Source organism: Haliaeetus albicilla, chromosome 2 (assembly GCF_947461875.1).
Source record: "Haliaeetus albicilla chromosome 2, bHalAlb1.1, whole genome shotgun sequence".
Lineage (NCBI taxonomy): Eukaryota > Metazoa > Chordata > Aves > Accipitriformes > Accipitridae > Haliaeetus > Haliaeetus albicilla.
Window position 1 is genome coordinate 80,433,874 of NC_091484.1, and position 18,937 is coordinate 80,452,810.

The 18,937-nt window shown below is 72.0% G+C and overlaps 1 protein-coding gene across 1 annotated transcript in view; it reads left to right on the forward strand.

Annotated features, from left to right (window-relative positions):
- The first annotated feature begins 419 nt into the window (after positions 1-419).
- LOC138684510 (SCO-spondin-like) overlaps positions 420-18,937 on the forward strand; it is a 30,950-nt gene continuing 12,432 nt past the window's right edge. Inside the window, 58 exon segments of the mRNA XM_069778525.1 lie at positions 420-538; positions 694-906; positions 1,039-1,121; positions 1,236-1,406; positions 1,485-1,696; positions 1,967-2,069; positions 2,210-2,368; positions 2,503-2,588; positions 2,699-2,821; positions 2,906-3,068; positions 3,222-3,462; positions 3,684-3,822; positions 3,942-4,068; positions 4,204-4,376; positions 4,513-4,734; positions 4,837-5,002; positions 5,564-5,816; positions 6,282-6,462; positions 6,764-6,858; positions 6,931-7,187; positions 7,282-7,420; positions 7,508-7,694; positions 7,696-7,704; positions 7,837-7,914; positions 7,916-7,965; positions 8,075-8,082; positions 8,085-8,183; positions 8,462-8,611; positions 8,821-8,914; positions 9,036-9,436; positions 9,673-9,903; positions 9,991-10,164; positions 10,359-10,595; positions 10,772-10,918; positions 11,013-11,104; positions 11,208-11,433; positions 12,148-12,300; positions 12,398-12,538; positions 12,658-12,843; positions 12,929-13,079; positions 13,148-13,307; positions 13,393-13,447; positions 13,554-13,664; positions 13,774-13,992; positions 14,080-14,207; positions 14,410-14,551; positions 14,692-14,859; positions 14,967-15,132; positions 15,220-15,289; positions 15,371-15,428; positions 16,357-16,485; positions 16,636-16,788; positions 17,300-17,464; positions 17,689-17,868; positions 18,000-18,122; positions 18,272-18,398; positions 18,537-18,662; positions 18,747-18,838. Of these exon segments, the coding sequence (XP_069634626.1) occupies positions 459-538; positions 694-906; positions 1,039-1,121; positions 1,236-1,406; positions 1,485-1,696; positions 1,967-2,069; positions 2,210-2,368; positions 2,503-2,588; positions 2,699-2,821; positions 2,906-3,068; positions 3,222-3,462; positions 3,684-3,822; positions 3,942-4,068; positions 4,204-4,376; positions 4,513-4,734; positions 4,837-5,002; positions 5,564-5,816; positions 6,282-6,462; positions 6,764-6,858; positions 6,931-7,187; positions 7,282-7,420; positions 7,508-7,694; positions 7,696-7,704; positions 7,837-7,914; positions 7,916-7,965; positions 8,075-8,082; positions 8,085-8,183; positions 8,462-8,611; positions 8,821-8,914; positions 9,036-9,436; positions 9,673-9,903; positions 9,991-10,164; positions 10,359-10,595; positions 10,772-10,918; positions 11,013-11,104; positions 11,208-11,433; positions 12,148-12,300; positions 12,398-12,538; positions 12,658-12,843; positions 12,929-13,079; positions 13,148-13,307; positions 13,393-13,447; positions 13,554-13,664; positions 13,774-13,992; positions 14,080-14,207; positions 14,410-14,551; positions 14,692-14,859; positions 14,967-15,132; positions 15,220-15,289; positions 15,371-15,428; positions 16,357-16,485; positions 16,636-16,788; positions 17,300-17,464; positions 17,689-17,868; positions 18,000-18,122; positions 18,272-18,398; positions 18,537-18,662; positions 18,747-18,838 (8,572 nt within the window). The 5' untranslated portion in view covers positions 420-458.

An 18,937-nucleotide genomic window follows, 5' to 3' on the forward strand; every position in this document is an offset into this window, starting at 1 on the left:
GGCAGCTCCCCCTGCCCCAGCCGGCAGCTGGGCCCAATCGCCAGCCCCACAGATGGCCCTGGCCAGCCAGTCCTACACCATAAAACCCGCAGCCCCTCAGGGCAGCAGTGCCGGAGCCAGCTGGGACGGAGCTGGCGTCCAGGCGGCCCAAGGTAAGAGGGGCCAAGGTGGGGTGCGAGCCCCATCTTGGGGTGACCCCCTGTCCTGGGGGGCTGCCTGCAGGATCTGGGGATGTCCCCTGCTCTTGTCGCCATGTCCCCATCGCTGCCATCATGACGCCTTGCTCCCTGGTGGGATGGCACATGCCAGGCATCCCTGGTGTCAGGGAGTCCCCGTGGGACTCCCCAACACTGGGGACACCCCCGGGGATGTGGCCATGTGGCTGCTCCACTGGTAACACTGGTGCTCCTCTGCCAAGGTGGCCGGTGCAGCGCAGCGTGGCCAGGGGACGGTGCGGCATGGCCGGGGTGCTGCGGGTGCCCGGTTGGGTCCTGGTCGCCCTGCTGCTCTGGGTGGCCAAGGCGGAAGCAGCCACCGGGTGAGTCCTCCGTGCCAGGGCCTGTGCCACAGCCCTGTGCCGACACCCGGGATGGGGCGTGGTGGGGGGACGCTGGCCCCAGCCCAGATTTGGGGGGGGTGGGATGGGTGCCGGGGTGGGTGCTGGTGCCGCAGGTGAACGAGGTGCCATGGCAGGCGGTGGTGCGAGCGGACGGTGCAGGTGACGGCAGAGGAGGAGGTGACGCCGCGGCGCGAGGACACAGTGCCCTGTGCCAGCCTCTACCACTACAGCCTGGTGGGCTGGCGGATCGACCGGGACCGCATGCGCCAAGCCTATGGTGGGGACCGCGGTGAGCCCCACCGCGACACCCAGCCCGGCTCCGGCACCCCCCTCTGCTACATCTACAGGTGAGTGCTGGGGGGAACGCGGGGTGCACAGCACAGGGGTGATGCTGGGGTGGGGGGCAGGAGGGGGCACCCATCCCCGTGCTGCATGCTCCCCGGCCCACCCCTGATGCCGGGACTCCCCCCGCCCCGCAGGCCCCCGGAGACACGGCCGGTGGTGTGGAACCGCACGGTACGCGCTTGCTGCCAGGGCTGGAGCGGACCCCACTGCACTGAAGGTAGGGGCGGGCGGTGAGGCGGTGGCACCATCGTGCCATCCCCGCCACCCGGCACCCAGCTGGCAAGACGCCCGGTGCTCGCCGGCGGAGACGAGGTGTGTCCCTGTGCCGCAGGCGAAGGCTTGCTGGGGCGCTGCTACGGCACGTGGCAGTGCCAGGACGCCGCCGGCAGCCACAATCTCTCTGCCATGAGCCTGGCCGAGTGCTGCCGGCACCCCTGGGGTCACAGCTGGAGGAACGGCTCCGCCGCACCCTGCCTCGCCTGCACCCACCTGCCCCTCGACGGTGGGTCCAGGAGTCCCAGGGGGAGCGTGGGGGGTCCCGCAGGGGCGTTTGCTGAGCGGCGTCACCTCCCCATGGCAGGAGAGGCATCCCCCCAGCCGTCGCCTGCCGCGTCCCTGCGAGGAGTGGCCGCCCGGCACCGGGGCCCCTCGGCCAGCTGCCTCACCTGGGCTGGATCCCGGTACCGCACCTTCGATGGGAGGCACTTCCACTTCTCCGGCGAGTGCACCTACAGCCTGGCCGCCACTGCTGATGGCACCTGGGCCGTCTCCATCACTGCTGGCAATCCCCGGGTACTGGCCATCCCCGCGGTGGGGGGTTTTTGTGGGTGGGAGGAGGGGGAGCCTGGCTGGGGTCTCCGCTCCCCCCATGGACAGTCGCTCTGGGGGCAGGGGGGGGCATCGGTCCGTCCCCACGGCATGTCACATCCCCGTGGTGTGCCCCAGCATGGTTGCGGCATCCCCGGGGCATCTGTGGCTGCCAGCAGCCACAGGGCTCCCGGTAGCCCTGGCACACACTGCAGGCAGCTGGACCCAGCCCTGGCTGATACTGCGCTGCCGCAGACGCTGCACATGACCTTCGGGATGGACACAGTGGCGGCCCAGGGCCGAAACATCTCCGTGAATGGCGTGGCAGTGCCGGAGGGACAGCCGTACCTACACAACGGTGAGGGTGGTGGGAGGCTCCGTCCCCTGCTGCCACTGATCTCGGGGTCCTGGGTCCTCATCGCATCCCCATCCCTGTCCCCATCCCCACCATTGTCCCTGTGCCGTGCCGTGCCGAGCCACCCGCTGCGGTGCCGGCAGGGATCAGCGTCACGTGGCTGGGTGACTGGGTGGCCGTGGCGAGTGGGCTGGGCGTGCGGGTGACCTCGGATGGGCGCCAGGCGGTCACCGTGACGGTCGATGCCGAGCAGCGAGGCGGCACGCGGGGGCTCTGTGGCCCCTACAACGATGACCCTGCCGGTAAGCATCACCTCACCGGTGATATCCCTGCCGTTCCCGTGCTGGGGGTGCGGGGGAGACATGGTGCGGGGGCGGCTGTGCCGGGGCCGTGTGCCGTGTCCCTCCACCTGCCCCAGCCCTCCCTGTGCCCCCAGATGACTTCCTGCGGCCGGGGGGAGACGTGGCCCCCTTTGCCGCCAGCTTTGGCAACTCCTGGAAGATCCCAGATACCGGCTTGGAGGTACCGGGGCAGAGCTGGGTACTGGGGGGTGCTGGGGCTGCTGAATCCCATGTCGGGCTGCGGGTCCATGGAGGGGCCACCCCGGTTCTGAGGGTCCCCCCCGTGCTCAGCCCGCCTGCAGGGACGCGGCAGAGCTCGGCCTCGGCTGCGCGGCAGGTGACACGGTGCGGCAAGCGGCTGAGGCCATCTGCAGGAAGCTGCTGGCTGAGCCCTTCCGCCAGTGCCACGGCGAGGTGAGTGGGTGCCCACTGCCACGAGAACCCAGGAGGTGCTGGGGGTGCCGGTCCCACCGCCCTCACCCACCGCCCCTGCACCAGGTTGACCCCGGTGGTTTTTATGCGGCGTGCCTGGAGGTACAGTGCCGGGAGGGGGATGCTGGGTCCTCACCACCACCGGCCGTCTGTGACACCTTCGCCGCCTACGTGCGGGACTGTGCCCGGCACCAAACCTACGTCGACTGGCGCCAGCCAGGCTTCTGTGGTAGGGACCCGGGGGGGGTCTGGCACCGAGCCCCTCGCTGCAGGTCCCCCCACCACCGCTGCGCTGGTGGCTCCTGCACCCCAAAGGCTCGTGTGTGCACCCCTCCGTCGGCGCTGAGCCCGCCGGTGCTGAGCGCGGTGTCTGTCCCGGCAGAGCGGCAGTGCGGTGCGGGGAAGCGGTTCTCGGACTGCGTCTCCTCCTGCCCCGCCAGCTGCGCGGCCGTGGGCAGCACCGAGGAGGGGCCGTGCCGCGAGGACTGCGCCGGCGGCTGCGAGTGTGCGCCGGGGCTCTACCAGGACGGGGGGCTCTGCGTCTCCCCGAGCGCCTGCCCTTGTCACCACCGCCGCCAGCGCTATGCCCCAGGCCAGAGCATCCGTCAGCGCTGCAACCAGTGGTGAGCAATGCCGAGGCACCAGGGCCGGATCCTGCACAGGCAGGGCCAGATTCTGCACCCACAGGGGAATAAACCCTATGGATGGGCACAATGCCCATCGCACCCCCATTTTTTGGGGTGGGGGGCAAGCGCCCGTGCATCCATGCCTGGTGCGGCAGGAGGTGCCGTGGCTGTGTCGTCATCCCCCCTGGTGAGCCTGGTGTCCCCTCTTGTGCCCACAGCACATGCCAGGGTGGGCACTGGCTCTGCAGCCAGGACCCGTGCCCGGGGGAGTGCGCAGTGCTGGGGGGCCGCCACTACGTCACCTTCGACCGCCGGCGCTTCTCCTTCCTGGGCGCCTGTGCCTACACACTGGTGCAGGTGAGTGCGGCCGCTGCGGTGGCTGGGATGGTGGCCGGGGCAGTGGAGACCTGCCCTGGGGGGCTCTGCCCCGGGGACCCTGGCACAGGGGGGCTCAGTAGGGTCTCTGCCCCCCCCAGGACTTCGTGGAGGGGCAGCTGCTGATCACGGCCGAGCACGAGGCTTGCGATGGCCGCCGGCCCCTCGGCTGTCTCCGGTCCCTTTCCGTCGGTGCCCGCCAGACCTCTGCCCGCCTCCGCGGCACAGGTGACCTGCGGGGACAGTCCCTGCGCCCCCGTGGGCTGGTGGATGCCCGCCTGGGGGCCATGCCCTGACATCCCCATGGTGGTGGGTGCCAGCTCAGTAGCCGTGCCCTGACGTCCCCTTGCTCTCCTGGCACAGGCGAGGTGACAGTGGACGGGCGGGAGGTGACGCTGCCCTTTGCCGGCACCGAGCTGAGCATCCGCCGGGTGTCCTCCTCCTTCCTGCTGCTCCAGACCTTCGGGGCCCATGTCCTGTGGGGGCTGGAGACCCCCGCCGCCTACATCACCCTCCAGCCTGCCTTCGCCGACAAGGTGAGCCCCAGTCCCCGACTGTGCCGTGCCACCACAGTGGTGCCTGGTGGTGGAACTGGGCTGGGATCCGGCGGGATGCATCCTGGCTACAGGGGGTCCTGCGGGCCCCATCCTGAGCCACGTACCGGTGCGGCAGGTGCGGGGGCTCTGCGGTACCTACAACTGGAACCAGCAGGATGAGTTCACCACGCCGGCGGGCGACGTGGAGACCAGCATCACCGCCTTCGCCAACAAGTACCGGGCGTCTGGCGACTGCCCCGTGCTCAGCCCATTCCCCCTCGAGCCCTGCGGTGCCTTCGCCGGGCGGCGGGAGCTCGCCGAGGCCGCCTGCGCCGTCCTGCACGGCCCTGCCTTCCAGGTGCCGAGCGGCCCCCGCCCCGGCTGAGCGCCAGCGTGGCCGGTGCCTGGCCAAGGTGTCGAGTGCCAGCGCCGCAGCCTGACCTGCCCCTCCCGCCCCCAGCCCTGCCACCAGGTCGTGGAGCTGGAGCCCTTCCTCCAGCTCTGCCTGCACGATGCCTGCGCCTGCCGGGGTGGGCAGCGCTGCCTGTGCCCGGTGCTGGCTGCCTACGCTTGGCAGTGCGCCCGGGAGGGAGCCGCACTCTCCTGGAGGAACCAGAGCTTCTGCGGTGCGGGGCAGGGGGGCGGGATGGAAGGGATGGATAATGTGGGGTGGGATGGGATGGGGATGGGATGGGGATGGGGATGGGGATGGGATGGGATGGGATGGGGATGGGGATTGGGTAGGATGGGATGGGGAGGGGATGGTGATGAGATGGGGATGGGGATGGGATGGGGGTGGGATGAAATGGGGATGGGATGGGATAGGATGAGGTGGGGATGGGATGGGGATGGCATGGCATGGGATGAGATGGGGATGGGGATTGGGTGGGATGGGATGGGGAGGGGATGGCGATGGGATGGGGGTGGGATGAAATGGGGATGGGATGGGATAGGATGAGGTGGGGATGGGATGGGGATGGGGATGAGGATGGGATGGGGATGGGATGGGATAGGATGAGGTGGGGATGGGATGGAGATGGGGATGGGATGAGATGGGGATGGGATGGGGATGCTGCCACCACATGCCAGGGGACAGCGGGGAGGGCCAGGTGCTGGGGGTGCAGGCAGCAGGGCAGGGCAGAGCAGGGATGCTGCTGTCAGTGATCTCCCCATATCCGTCCCCGCAGGCGTGCCGTGCAGTGGGGGGCAGCTGTACCTGGAGTGTGGCCGTCCCTGCAGCCAGACCTGCGCCGACCTGCGCCTGGACGGGGGCAGCTCCTGCCCCGACCTGGACGGGCTCTGCATCCCTGGCTGCAACTGCCCTGCTGGGCTGGTGCTGGCTGAGGGCGGGCAGTGCGTCCCGCCGGGTGACTGCCCCTGCCACCACGGCACCCAGCTCTACCCTCCTGGCAGCCAGATCCACCGGGGCTGCAACGCCTGGTGCGTAGGCCAGCTGGTGCCCAAGGGGGTGGCAGGGACCGGACAGGGGACACAGGGGATGGCAAGGGCTGGGCAGGACGAGGGACACCGATCCAGTGCTGCAGGACGTGGCGGTGGCAGGAGACGTCTGATGAAATCCCCCTACGGCCCGTTTGGGACGGCACCGCGGGATAGGTGGCTTTCATTGACCGTCCCTGCCACAGGGCGCCGGTGCTACCGACAAAGAGCCTGTCTCCGGCCCCCCCGGCATGGCTGGCAGGGGGGACCCATCCCTGAGGTGGTGATGTGGAGTCCAGGGCATGTCTGCTGGGAAGTGGGCTTTGGGTGGGATGGGGTGGGATGGGATGGAGATGGGGATGGGTGGGATGGGGATGGGGATACCAGGACCCTGGCGTGGGGCCAGCTGGGGGCTCCCTGGGCCTGGAGGGTGCTGGGGGCTGCCCTCACCATGTCCCCTCCCCGCAGCATCTGTGCCGGTGGGTCCTGGCGCTGTGCCGAAGCCCCCTGCCCTGTGGCCGCCCTCTGCCCTGGGGGGCTGGTTCATGCCCCGGGGTCCTGCCTGCGCCGCTGCGACAGCACCGAGCCCAATGGCACCTGTGCCGGCATCGCTGACGGCTGCGTCTGCCCTCCTGGCACTGTATTCCTGGTATATGACCCCCTCCCTGGGGGAAGGAGTCCCAGGGGGCTGGGGGAGCTGGGGCATCAGGGGGCTGGGGGGCTGGGGAAGTGGGGGGTCAGGGGACCTGGGCATGGGGGACCAGGGGCTGGGGGGTCCAGGGGACATGAGTCACCGGGGATGTGGGGTGTGGGGGGCTGGTGAGGGGTACTGGGAGGTTCCAGCCCCTCTGCTGGTGCCTGTCCAGAGCCCCCCATGCTGCAGGGGGGCTGTCAGTCCCCTCTCTCCACCAGCGCCAGCTCACTGGGCAGGGGGGGTCTCGCATCGGCAGGACGGGCGCTGCGTGTCCCCGGAGGAGTGTCCCTGCCACCACGGCGGGCGGCTGTACCGGCCCAACGACACCATCATCTGGGACTGCAACACCTGGTGAGACCCCCCCCCAGACCCACACCCCGGGGATGCCGTGGCTGCACCAGCACTCAGCTCTGTCCCCCGCAGCGTGTGCCAGCAGCAGCGCTGGCATTGCGGCCGGGAGGAGTGCGCGGGGACCTGTGTGGCCACAGGGGACCCCCACTACGTCACCTTCGATGGGCGAGCCTTCTCCTTCCCGGGGGACTGCGAGTACCTGCTGGCGCGCGAGACCACCGGCCTCTTCACCGTCACCGCCGAGAACGTCCCCTGTGGCACCAGTGGTGTCACCTGCACCAAATCGGTGGTGGTGGTGATGGGCAACACTGTGGTGCACATGCTGCGGGGTGAGGGGACGGGGGGGATGCAGGGATGGGTCCCCCATGGGGACGGGGATGTGCCGGCAGTCACCGCCCCTGACAGCCCACCCTGTCCCGGCAGGGAGGGACGTGACAGTGAACGGGGTCTCGGTTCGACCCCCCAAAATCTACAGCGGGACCGGGCTGATGCTAGAGCGCACCGGCCTTTTCCTCCTCCTCCTCCTCTCCCGCCTGGGGCTGGCGGTGCTCTGGGGACGGAGGTGAGACCTGCTGGGAGGGCTCGGGGCCAGCCGTGCCACGGTGGGCTGCCGGTGCCAAGCGCCATGCTGTGCCACCCCAGGCACGAGGGTGTACGTCCGTCTGGAGCCGCAGCACCGGGGCCGCGTGGTCGGGCTCTGCGGGAACTTTGATGGCGACGCCGAGAACGATTTTGCCAGCCGGCAAGGGGTGCTGGAGCCCACCGCTGACCTTTTCGGCAACTCCTGGCGCCTCAGCCTGCTCTGCCCCGAGGTCAACAGCGCCGACGCTTGGCACCCCCTGCACCGTACGGATGGGGACAGGGATGGGGAACCGGGGGTAGCTGCACGGGGACGGTGGTGGGGGGGCAGGTGGGGGGGCAGCCCCGGCGCCTGGCTGGCCAAGGGATGGCATCTGACAGCAGTGCTGGCCCCCCCAGGAGAGCCCCCACCGGGCAACGTGGGCCCGCAGGCGCTGCAGCATCCTCCGGCAGCGGCTCTTCGCACCGTGCCACGACGCCGGTGCCGTGCCAGCGCTTCTACGACTGGTGCGTCTTCGATGCCTGCGGGTAAGTGCCGAGTGGCAGCGGGCAGGGGGTCCCCCAACTGGGGGGGTGGGGGGTCCCACCACCCCCATCCCACCGGCTGTGGCACCGACCCGCCGCGCTCTGCCGGCAGCTGCGACTCCGGGGGGACTGCGAGTGCCTGTGCACGGCCATCGCCACCTACGCTGAGGAGTGCGGCCGGCGCGGCATCCACATCCGATGGAGGAGCCAGGAGCTGTGCCGTGAGTCACTGTCCTGATCCCTGTGGGCTCCGGTCGAGGCTGGGGGGACATTTTTGGGGGGGGTCCATGCTGGGGGCTGGGCTGTGCCCCCCCACGGGCTGTGCTGGGGTCTGGGTTTGGTCCCGTGGCTGATCCAGATGTGTGATGGGGTCTGGGGGGGGGGGCTGGGATCCGGGGCTGGGGGGGGGCAAGAGCCCCCTGCATGGGGAGGGAGCGGGGCCAGGCAGCTGTGAGGCGGGAGGGGGGGGTCCCTGCCCTGCCCGACCCCTTGTCTCCAGCCCTGCAGTGCGACGGGGGGCTGGAGTACAACGCCTGCGGCCCCCCCTGCCCCCCCACCTGCCGCAGCCTCAGTCGGGAGCCCCCCGAGCACTGCCAGGGCCTGTCCTGCCTGGAGGGCTGCTTCTGCCCCCCGGGGAGGGTCCTGCACGGTGAGACCTGGTGACGGCGTGGGGCTGGCGTGGGGATGGTATGAGGCTGGCGTGGGGATGGCGTGGGGCTGGCGTGGGGATGGCGTGGGGCTGGCGTGGGGATGGTATGGGGCTGGCGTGGGGCTGGAGTGGGGCTGGAGTGGGGCCGGTGTGGGGGGCTGATATGGGGCTGGCATGGGGCTGACACCTCCTCCCCTCTCCGCTGGCAGATGGTGGCTGCATCGAGCCCGCCAAGTGCCCATGTTTCTGGGACGGCTTTGCCTTCCCGGCCGGTGCCACGGTGCAGCAGGGCTGCAAGAACTGGTGAGTCTCCCCGCCTGGTGCTGGCACAGCCATCCAGCACCTGCCAGCAGCCGGGCTACCGGGACGGTGACGCCAGGATGGTGGGGAGCACCCCAGGGCTGAGCCGTCCCCATTCCTACAGCACGTGCACAGCGGGTCGGTGGCATTGCCCGTCCTCGCCGGAGCCGTGCCCGTCCTCGCCGCATTGCGCCGAGTGGGAGTTTGCCTGCCGCGCCGATGGGCGTTGCGTGCCGGGCGCCTGGGTCTGTGACAACGAGGAGGACTGCGGGGATGGCTCGGATGAAGTCTGCGCCCCGCGCTGCGCCCCGCACCAGCACCGCTGCGCTGGCGGGCAGTGCCTGGCCTGGGGCGCCCGCTGCGACGGCGTGCCCGACTGCCCCGACGGCTCTGACGAGGACGGCTGCCCCCCCTCCACCTGCACCCCCCCCGAGTTTGGCTGCGCCAGCGGCCGCTGCCTCCCCCCGGGACGCGTCTGCGATGGAGAGCTGGACTGCGGCTTCGCCGACGACTCGGATGAAGCAGGCGAGTGGCCCCACGGCCCCCCCACAGCTGTGCCCAGGGGTGCTGGGGCGGCATTGTGGGGGTCCCGGGTCCCAGAGCAGTGGGGTGCAGGAGGGGGCTGCAAGCAGGCTGTGCCCCATATCAGCAAGGCCTGTGCCCCATGGTGGAGGTCACTGAGGCCCCTGACCCTGGGGGTCTATGCGCCACGGCGGGGGTCCCTGCGCCACGGTGGGGGTCCCTGACCGCTGCCACTGCAGGCTGCAGCCCGAGCTGCGAGGCGGGTGAGTTCCGCTGCGCGGTGGGTCGGTGCGTGCCATATCCTCACCGCTGCGACGGCCACGACGACTGCGGTGACTTCAGCGATGAACGCGGCTGCGTCTGCCCCCCTGGCCGCTTCCAGTGTCCCGATGCCCGGTGCCTGCCCCCATCCACCGTCTGCGATGGCCACCGCGACTGTGCCAATGGCACCGACGAGGCTTTCTGCCCAGGTGAGGGGCCACGGGGCTCAGCCCCCGCCGCCAGGACCCCCTGCCCGTGGCAGCATCGCCCCATGGGACTGTGTGTCCCCCCCCCAGACCGGGTGACCTGCGCCCCCGGGCAGCTGCCCTGCCCCAACGGCTCCTGCATTGGCGAGGCCACAGTCTGCGACGGCCACCATGACTGCCGGGATGGCTGGGACGAGAGCCCGGCGGGGTGTGCGGCGGCACTGGCCGCTGCCGTGCTCACCACCCCTGCCAACGCCTCGGCAGGTGAGGGGTGGCGATGCTGTGGGGCGGCCGGACTCCCCACGCGGCTCCCCGCTGCCCTGCCCCATAGCCCCGGTGCTGGCACGGGGGAGGTTTGCCGGGATCGCCGTGCTCTGCGCTGGGATGGGACCTGGTGGGGATGGGGGTGCGATGGGCACCGCTGGGCCGGGCACCCCACGGTGACCCGCGGCCCCCAGTGCCGGTGTGCGGCCCCTACGCCTTCGCCTGCGGGAGCGGGGAGTGCACGCCGCGGGGCTGGCTCTGCGACGGCGAAGCCGACTGCCGCGACGGCAGCGACGAGCTGGGCTGTGCCGGTGGCTGCGAGCCCGGACACTTCCCCTGCGCCCACGGCACCGACTGCGTCCCCTACGGCCACCTCTGCGATGGCGTCCCCCACTGCCACGACCGCTCTGATGAAAGCACCGACCGCTGTGGTGAGCTGTGGTCGGGGTCTCCCCCGGTGTCCCCCTCCCCAGTGACACCCAGCATGGTGGGATGCTCTTGGGGGGTCCCCCCGGTGTCCCTCTCCCCGGTGGCAGCCGGCATGGTGGGATGCTCTTGGGGGTCCCCCCACAGCGTCACGCCTGATGGTGCTCTGGCCCCGGCGCAGGCTCAACCGCCATCCCGCCGTGTCCGGGGCACTTTGCCTGCGACGATGGCCTGTGCCTCAACACATCGAGGGTCTGCGACGGTGCCACCGACTGTCCCCGGGGCGAGGATGAGCTGGCTTGTGGTGAGGGGCTCCCCAGCAAGGGAGGTGAGGGGTGGCGGGGGGCTGCAGCCTGACAGCGCCTGGGGGTTGCGGCTGGGAACGGCCACCCCACCATGGCCACCCCCTGTCCCCTCCCCAGAAAGCCACGTCCCCACCGGTGGGAGCAACCGGACGGGGGGACCCTGCGCCGAATACACCTGCGGCGAGGATGAGTGCGTCACCTTCCAGCAGGTATGGGGGCTGTGGGGGACCCCTGCCCCTCCCGGTGCCACCAGGGGGTTCCTACAGTGCTGCCTCGCCGCCTCCCCGGCTCAGCATCACACCGGTGCCGCAGGTGTGCGACGGGGTGCCGGACTGTGGGGCCGGGGGGGGACCACCCCAGGACGAGCAGGACTGTGGGGTCTGGGGGTCCTGGGGGCCCTGGGGCACCTGTACCCGTTCCTGCGGCCCCGGCTTGCAGCAGCGCACGCGGGGCTGCCATCAGCACCGACCCGGTGTGCTGCACCGGTGCCGTGGTCAGGCTGTGCAGGAGCAGCAGTGCTTCAGCATCGCCTGCCCTGGTGAGTGGGACTGCTGGCAGGGATGGGGGGGTCGGGGGGGGGGCTGTCACGGGGGTTTGGGGGGGGTCCCACCGCTGGCGATGCCCGAGGGGTCCAGGGGGACCCCATGGCTGGGGTGCCTGCGGGATTTGGGGGTTCCCATGGTTGGGACTGCCCAGGGCAGTTGGGGGTTCCTGGGGCTGGGGAGATTTTGGGGTCCCTATGGCTGAGGCTGCATGGGGGATTTGGGGGTTCCCATGGCCGGGGTGCCTGGGGAATTTGGGGGTTCCCATGGCTGGGGCTGCCCGGGGAATTTGGGGGTTCCCATGGCTGGGGCTGCCCAGCAGGTTTGGGGGTTCCCAAGGGGGTTCCCAATCCCCCCCCAGGGACACCCCAATACTCTCTTATAGCATCCTGATATGCCCCTAGATGACCCCAGTCCCCTTTGGGACACCCTAATACCCCCAGGGCACCCCAATACCCCCCCTCTAAGACCCCATTATCCCTCTCCAGGACCCCAGTATCTCTTCAGAGCATCCCAGTACTACCCTAGATCACCCCAATGGGCTGCCCAAGGGGTCTGGGGTGTTCCCGTGGCCGGGGCTGCCGGGGCAGGAGCGGGGCCCCCCCCGGACAGGTCAGGGCTGGCCGTGGCCCTGGGGTGCCAGGGGGTGCACGGGCAGGGGGGTGCGGGCAGGGGCTGCCCACCCTCACTCCTCTCCCTCCTGCCCGCAGTGGACGGCACCTGGAGCGAGTGGGCGACCTGGTCCAACTGCACGGGGGGCTGCGGTGGGGTGCGGCTGCGGCGGCGGGACTGCCGGCCCCCCCAGAACGGTGGCCGCCAGTGCGCCGAGCTGCCTGGCACATCCCCCGCCACCCTCGAAATGGGTGGGTGACGGTGGGGGGGGGCGCTCTGGGGGACCGGGGGGTCCCGGTGAGATGGGTGGCCTCCGGGGGGTGGCTGACCCCGCTCCTCCCGCCCCAGGCGCTTGCGAGCCAGGGGGCTGCCCCAATGCCTCTGCCTGCCCCGGGGGGCTGCGGCCCTGGTCCTGTGCCCCCTGCCCCGCGTCCTGCGCCGACCTCGCCGCTGGTGCTAAGTGCCGGCAGGACCGACCCTGCAGCCCAGGTGAGGTGGGGGACGACGACAATGGGGGGACCTGCAGAGACCCCGGGGGACCCTTCGCCTTGCAGTGGACAAGAGGCCAGCTGCAGCGCACCCACCCACACACTCACCCCCCCTGGCAGGGTGCTGGTGCACGGCGGGGCTGGTGCTGGATGCCAGCAGCAGCCGGTGTGTGCGCCCACGGGAGTGCCCCTGCCAGGTTGGAGGGCTGCGGTACCGGCCGGGGCAGCCGGTGAAGGTGAACTGCCGCCTCTGCACCTGCCTGGACGGGCAACTGCGGCGCTGCCGCCAAAACCCCGACTGCACCGGTGGGTCCTGGCACGTGGCGGCATCGCGACGGCAGAGAGGGACCGGCGGGACCCCCGCTGACCCGGTGCCCCCCGTTGCTGGCAGTGCACTGCGGCTGGTCAGCGTGGTCGGCGTGGGGCGAGTGCCCGGGTCCCTGCGGCTCCCAGAGCGTCCAGTGGTCTTTCCGCAGCCCCACCAACCCCAGCCGGCGCGGTGGCGGCCGGCACTGCCGCGGCATCTACCGCAAGGCCCGCAGGTGAGGTGGCAGGCGCCGGGGGTGGCAAGCGGGCGGGTGGGCTCCCCGCCGACCTCCCCTCTCCGCAGGTGCCAGACGGCGCCGTGCCGGCAGTGCCAGTACCAGGGCCGGCGGCGCATGCCAGGGGAACGCTGGCGCGGGGGGCCCTGCCACGTCTGCCAGTGCCTGCCCAGCCTGGCCGTCCGCTGTTCGCCCTACTGCTTCCACCGTGCTGCCGGCTGCCCCCAGGTGAGGGCTGGGGGTGCTGGTGCATCCCCGGGGGGGGATGACCCTCCCTGCCGGTGATGGTGACGGTGACGGTGACCTCACGCAGGGCCAGGTGCTGGTGGAGGGCCACGGGGACTCCTGCTGCTACTGCGCCCCAGCGGGTGAGTCGGGGGGAGCGGGTGCCGCAGCAGTGGGGGGGGGGGGGGGCGTCCCCACAGTGTGGGGGCTGCCCCAGAGCCAGCTGCATGGTGGCTGTCCCCACCGCAGGTGACAACGGGACAGCCACCCCCCCCACGCTGACGACAGAGCCCCCCTCCGCCACGCCGGCAGAGCCCCCCGGCAGCCCCCTCCTCACCTTCCCACTGCCTCCCCTCGGCGGTAAGCAAGACCCCCCCTCACCACAGGGCTGCCCTCTGCAGGCAGGGTGCGGGCAGCCGGGGACTGGGGGCTGTGTCCCCCCCCTACTCCACGTCCTCCATCCCGGCAGATCCCTGCTACCGCCCGCTGGGCATCGCCTCCCTGCCGGACAGCAGCTTTGCCGCCTCCTCGGAGCAGGCAGGGACCCCTGCCCATGCTGCCCGCCTCCACGGCGGTGACCCCGGGCAGGAGCTGCGGGGCTGGGCCCCCCCGGATGATGCCTACCCGGTGCTGCTCTCCGAGCCCCCCTTCCTGCAACTGGACCTGCTGGAGCCCACCAACATCACCGGTGGGTGCCCGTCCGGACCCCCGGGCATTGCCGGCGGCGGCGGTGTGGGTGGCGGTGCCGACACGTTGCTGCGCTGTCCCCTGGCAGGGGTGGTGGTGCAGGGAGCCGGCTCCTCCGACGCCTTCGTCACCGCTTTCCTGCTGCGGTTCAGCGCTGACGGCACCCGCTGGCACCGCTACCGCGAGGTCACCACCGACGGCCAGCCTGAGGCCAAGGTGCTGCCTGCGCCGGGGTGCGACCGCGACCGCGGGCGGGCATGGGGGGAGGCACGCGGCGAGCACCGGCTGCACGTGGAGCCATGGTTGCACGCACGGGGCCACGCACGTGGGTGCTCGTGTGCAGGCGTGCGCACCCCCCTGCCTGTCCCTGCCTGCACACCCCTGCCTGTGTCCCCCCTCCCTGTCCCCCCCCCTTCAGCTCTTCCAGGGTAACTGGGATGCCGGCACACCAGCGGTGCGGCTGCTGGGCCGCATGGTGCAGGCGCGGCACGTCCGCATCCTCCCCCAAGACTTCCACAACCGCATTGTCCTGCGCGCCGAGCTGCTGGGCTGCCCCCCAGGTATGGGAGGGGCGAGGGGGGACACGCCTTCATCCCCCACCATGGGACCCCTTCTCCTGCCCACCTCTGCCTTCTCCCCAAAGTGCCCCCTGCCCGGCTCGGGGCTGTGATGGTGCCAGTGATGCCGGTGCCGGTGCCAGTGACGATGCCAGTGGTGCCAGTGACTATGCTGGTGACGCCAAGCCAGCACCCCTGCGGCGTGGGGGAGTTCCGGTGTGGGAACGGGGGCTGCGTCCCCGGGGGTCCCCACGGTGCCCTGTGCAATGGCGTCGATGACTGCGGGGACCTCTCGGACGAGCTGCCCTGCGGTGAGCGGGGTCAGGGGCCTGGTGCCGCGGTGGGGGCAGCCAGCACCGCGGGGGGCCCGGGGCTGTGGCATGCTGCCCTTGACGATGACACTGCCCACCCCGTGCAGGGCTGGCCCCCCCGGTGACCACCCCAGTGCCCGGGCTGTGCCCGCCGTCCCACTTCACCTGCCCGGGCTCTGGCGGCTGCCTCCCAGCATCCCAGAGGTGCGACGGCATCTCCGGCTGCCCCGACGGTGCCGATGAGGCCGGCTGCGAGACCCCCGGCGCTGGCAGGTACCGGTGCTGGGACAGTGGTGGTCCCGCGGGAGCTGGGGGGGGTCGGGGTGGGCGACCCCTAATTGCCGCCTCTACTTCTTCCAGCCCCACGATGCCCATGGCAGCCGGCGTCCTGGTGCCGACCACCCAGCCGCCATCGGTGCCCCTGGCCACGGTGAGCCCTGGGGGGGCTGGGGGAGGGCAGTGAGGGGGTCTGGGGGACAGCAGTGGGTGATACCTGTCTGTCCCCATGCAGGTGTCCCCCGGGACGGGCACCCGGCTGACCCCCGAAGGTGCCAAGCCCACCCCCCCAGGTACCTGCCATGGGGCAGAGCAGGGTGGGGGGCAGGACCTGGTGGACCCTGGGGGTTACCTGGGGGGGCTGCAGGGCTGGGGGCGCTCTGGGCTGTGGGACCCCCCCAGCTGCACCCACCCTTGCAGCCGGCCCTGCCAGGGGACCGTCCTGCCCCCCACAGCCCGGTCCTGCCCCACACAGGGCAGCCAGGGGCCCAGCCCCCCCCCCAGCCCCCCACTGTGGCCGAGGTCCCCCCCAGAGCCAGAGCCACCAGCCCCGCGGTGCCGGGGGGCACGGAACCAGCACTGGCCAGCCTGGGGGGCTCTGGGCAGCCGGAGCTGAGTGGTGCCCCCCCCGCTGGGCTGCCAGGCCCCCCTGACACCCTGACACCCCCCGGCACCCTGCCAACGGGGACCAGCCCCTCCGGGGGGCCACCCTCCTCCGGACCCCCCCCGGTGTCCCCCCAGGTCACAGCACTGCCCTCCCTGGCTCTGACGGGGGTCCCCCCCCCAACCCCCCCAGGTGAGGGGGATCCCGGGGTTCGAGGACGGGCACAGCCCCCCCCCCCCCCCCAGCCGATGTGGTACCCTGGGGAGTGGGACGGGGACGTGGGCGTCCGTGGGGCAAAGTGTGGGGGGGGTGGCAGCACCCCAGCTTGCTGCCATGGGGCTGTGGGTGCTGTGGGTTCAGGGGTGCCGTGGGGCTGGGGGTGCCGTGGGGCTGGGGCTGCTGTAAGCTTAGGGGTGCTGTGGGGTGGGGGCAAGGGTGCTGTAGGGTGGGTGCTGTGGGTTTTGGGATGCTGTGGGCTGGGTGCCGTGGGGTGATGGGTGCCGTGAGCTGGGTGCCGTGAGTTTAGGGGTGCTGTGGGGCTGGGTGTGCCGTGCCCAGCCCCACACACGGAAGGGGCTATGCCCCCCGTGCCCCCCCCCCCCCCTTTGGTCCCCCAGGTCCCGCGCTGCCCCGGCTGCTCTGCCCACGGGGCCAGTTCACCTGCGGGGTGCTGGGCTGCCTGGATGCGGCCCTGGTCTGTGACGGGCGCCAGGACTGCCTGGACGGCTCGGATGAGGCGCGCTGCGGTGAGCTGACCCCCCCCCGCCACGGGACCCCCCCATGGCTGCGGGGACCCCCTCCCCGGGGAGGAGGGGAAGGCTGAGCCCCCCAAACCTGCCCACAGCGAGCAGGGGGGGGCTGTCGGCGGTGAACCCTGCTCCCTGCCCGCTCCGCAGGCGGCCCCCCTACCTCCGCCAGCCCTCCAGCCTGGCCCCCCCCCACCTGCCCCCCCAAGCAGTTCTCCTGCAGCAGCGGGGGCTGCCTGCCCCCCGAGAAACGCTGCAACCTGCACCCCGACTGCCCCGATGGCTCTGATGAGCATGACTGCGGTACATGGGGGGGGGGACGACAGACACAAGGACTGGGACCCCCCCATTCCGGGGTGTCCTGCTGCTGGCCAGCTCTGGGTGTCTGGCCACTTGTGCATTTGCCTGCCCTGCCCTGGGGAGCTGGGGGGCACCAGGGCTGGGGGGGGGCACTGGGGCTGGGGGGCACTGGATCTGGGGGGGCACTGGGGCTGGGGGGCACTGGGGCGGGGGAGTACTGGGGCTAGGGGGGCACTGGGGCTGGGGGGCATTGGGGCTGGGGTGTATTGGGGCTGGGGGGGCACCGGCGCTGGGGGAGGGCATTGGGGCTGGGGGAATCTGAGGTTGGGGTTCTGAGGCTGGGGGGTTCCAAGGCAGGGGTCATGAGGCTGGGGGGCCCTGAAGCTGGGGGGATCGAGGCTGGGGGTCTGAGCTGGGGGGCACCAAGGTTGGGAGGGCCCAAGGGTGGAGGCTGGATGAGCGTGGGGGGGGGTCCCCCAGGACAGCCCTCACCCCCCACCTCGCCCCCCCCCAGCCGACTGCATCCTGTCCCCCTGGGGCGGCTGGGGTCCCTGCAGCCGCTCCTGCGGGCTGGGGGTCACCCTGCGCCGGCGGGCACTGCTGCGGGGGGCCCTGCCTGGGGGGGGCTGCACCCGCCCCCGCCTCGACACCCGCGCCTGCTTTCTCCGCGCCTGCCCAGGTACCCGCTTCCACCGCGGGCCGGGACCCCCCCCAGGGGCCGGGACCCCCACCGTGCCCTGGCCGGCCGGGGGTCCCCGATGGTGGGGGGGCTTGGGGAACCCACGGTGGGGGGCGAGGGGGTGCCAGGGGGTCCTGTGGCTGAGCAATGGGGCAGCACGGGTGGGTGGGCAGGGGGTGCCCACCCCCTCTGCCTCCCCGCTGCCCCCCACCCTCTCCCCCCAGTGCCCGGCGGGTGGGCGGCCTGGGGGTCCTGGTCCCCCTGCGATGCCGAGTGCGGGGGGGGCGTGCGGAGCCGGACACGGAGCTGCAGCGATCCCCCCCCCAAGAATGGGGGGCAGCCCTGCCTCGGGGGCACCCTCCAGAGCCAGCCCTGCAACCTGCAGCCCTGTGGGGAGCCCCCAGGTATGGGGGGGGGGGATGGGGTGACCCCCGCCGGGGGGGGGAGAGCGTGCCGGGGTGCAGGGGCCTGGCACTGGGGTGACTGGGGGAGCACCCTGTCCCTGAGCATCCCTGTTTGCCCCCCTCCCTTCCAGCCTGCGACCCCCAGATGGTGTTTGTGGGGGCCGGGGGCTGTGAGGGGAGGCAGGTGCCCCCCTGCCCCCAGACCTGCGGGGACCTCAGCACCAACAGCACCTGCCCGAGCCCCTGCCAGGAGGGTGAGTGATGGGGCTGGGGGGGGCACAGGGAGCGGCTGGGGACATCACGGTGCCAGAACGGGGGGCTGGGGGTGGTGGGGGATGCCGGTGCCCAGCACGGTGGCGGCAGGTGCCGGTGGTGCCGGTGCTGAGGGCACACCATCGGGCAGGTTGCCGGTGCCCGCCGGGGCTGTACCTGCAGGACGGCGGCTGCGTCAATGCCAGCCAGTGCCGGTGCCACCTGCCCCAGGAGCACCGGCTGCCCGGTGAGGTCTTCCTGCGGGGCTGCCGCCGGTGGTGAGCGCCGACACCGCGAACCTGCGCCCCACCTGCACCCCGGTGCTGCCTGCAGGCCAGGCTCACCAGGACCCCCACCGGGGCCTGTGGGGGGTGTCCCTTGCCCGTCCCGTGGCTGAGCCCGGCGCCCGTCCCCAGCGTGTGCCGGGATGGGATGGTGACGTGCGAGGATGTGGCCTGCGCCGTGGACTGCGGCTGGTCTGCCTGGTCACCTTGGACCCGGTGTGATGGCGGCTGCGGCGCGGGGACGCAGGAGAGGTTCAGGTGCGGGGCTGGGGGGGCTCTGCCCCACGGCGATGGGGGTGGCGGTGCCCCGTGGATGGGCAGCCATGCGGCGCCTTCCCGCAGGTCACCCTCCAACCCCGCGGCAGCTGCCGGTGGAGCCCCCTGCGCCGGGGAGGCCCGGGAGGTGCGAGAGTGCCACGAGCCCTGCGGCACCGGTAGGCGCCCACCAAGCCCCACGGCGGCACCGGAGATGGTGGAGGCTGTGCCGGTGCCAGCCCAGGGACCCCCGAGCCCGGTGCCGCGGTGGCCCCTCA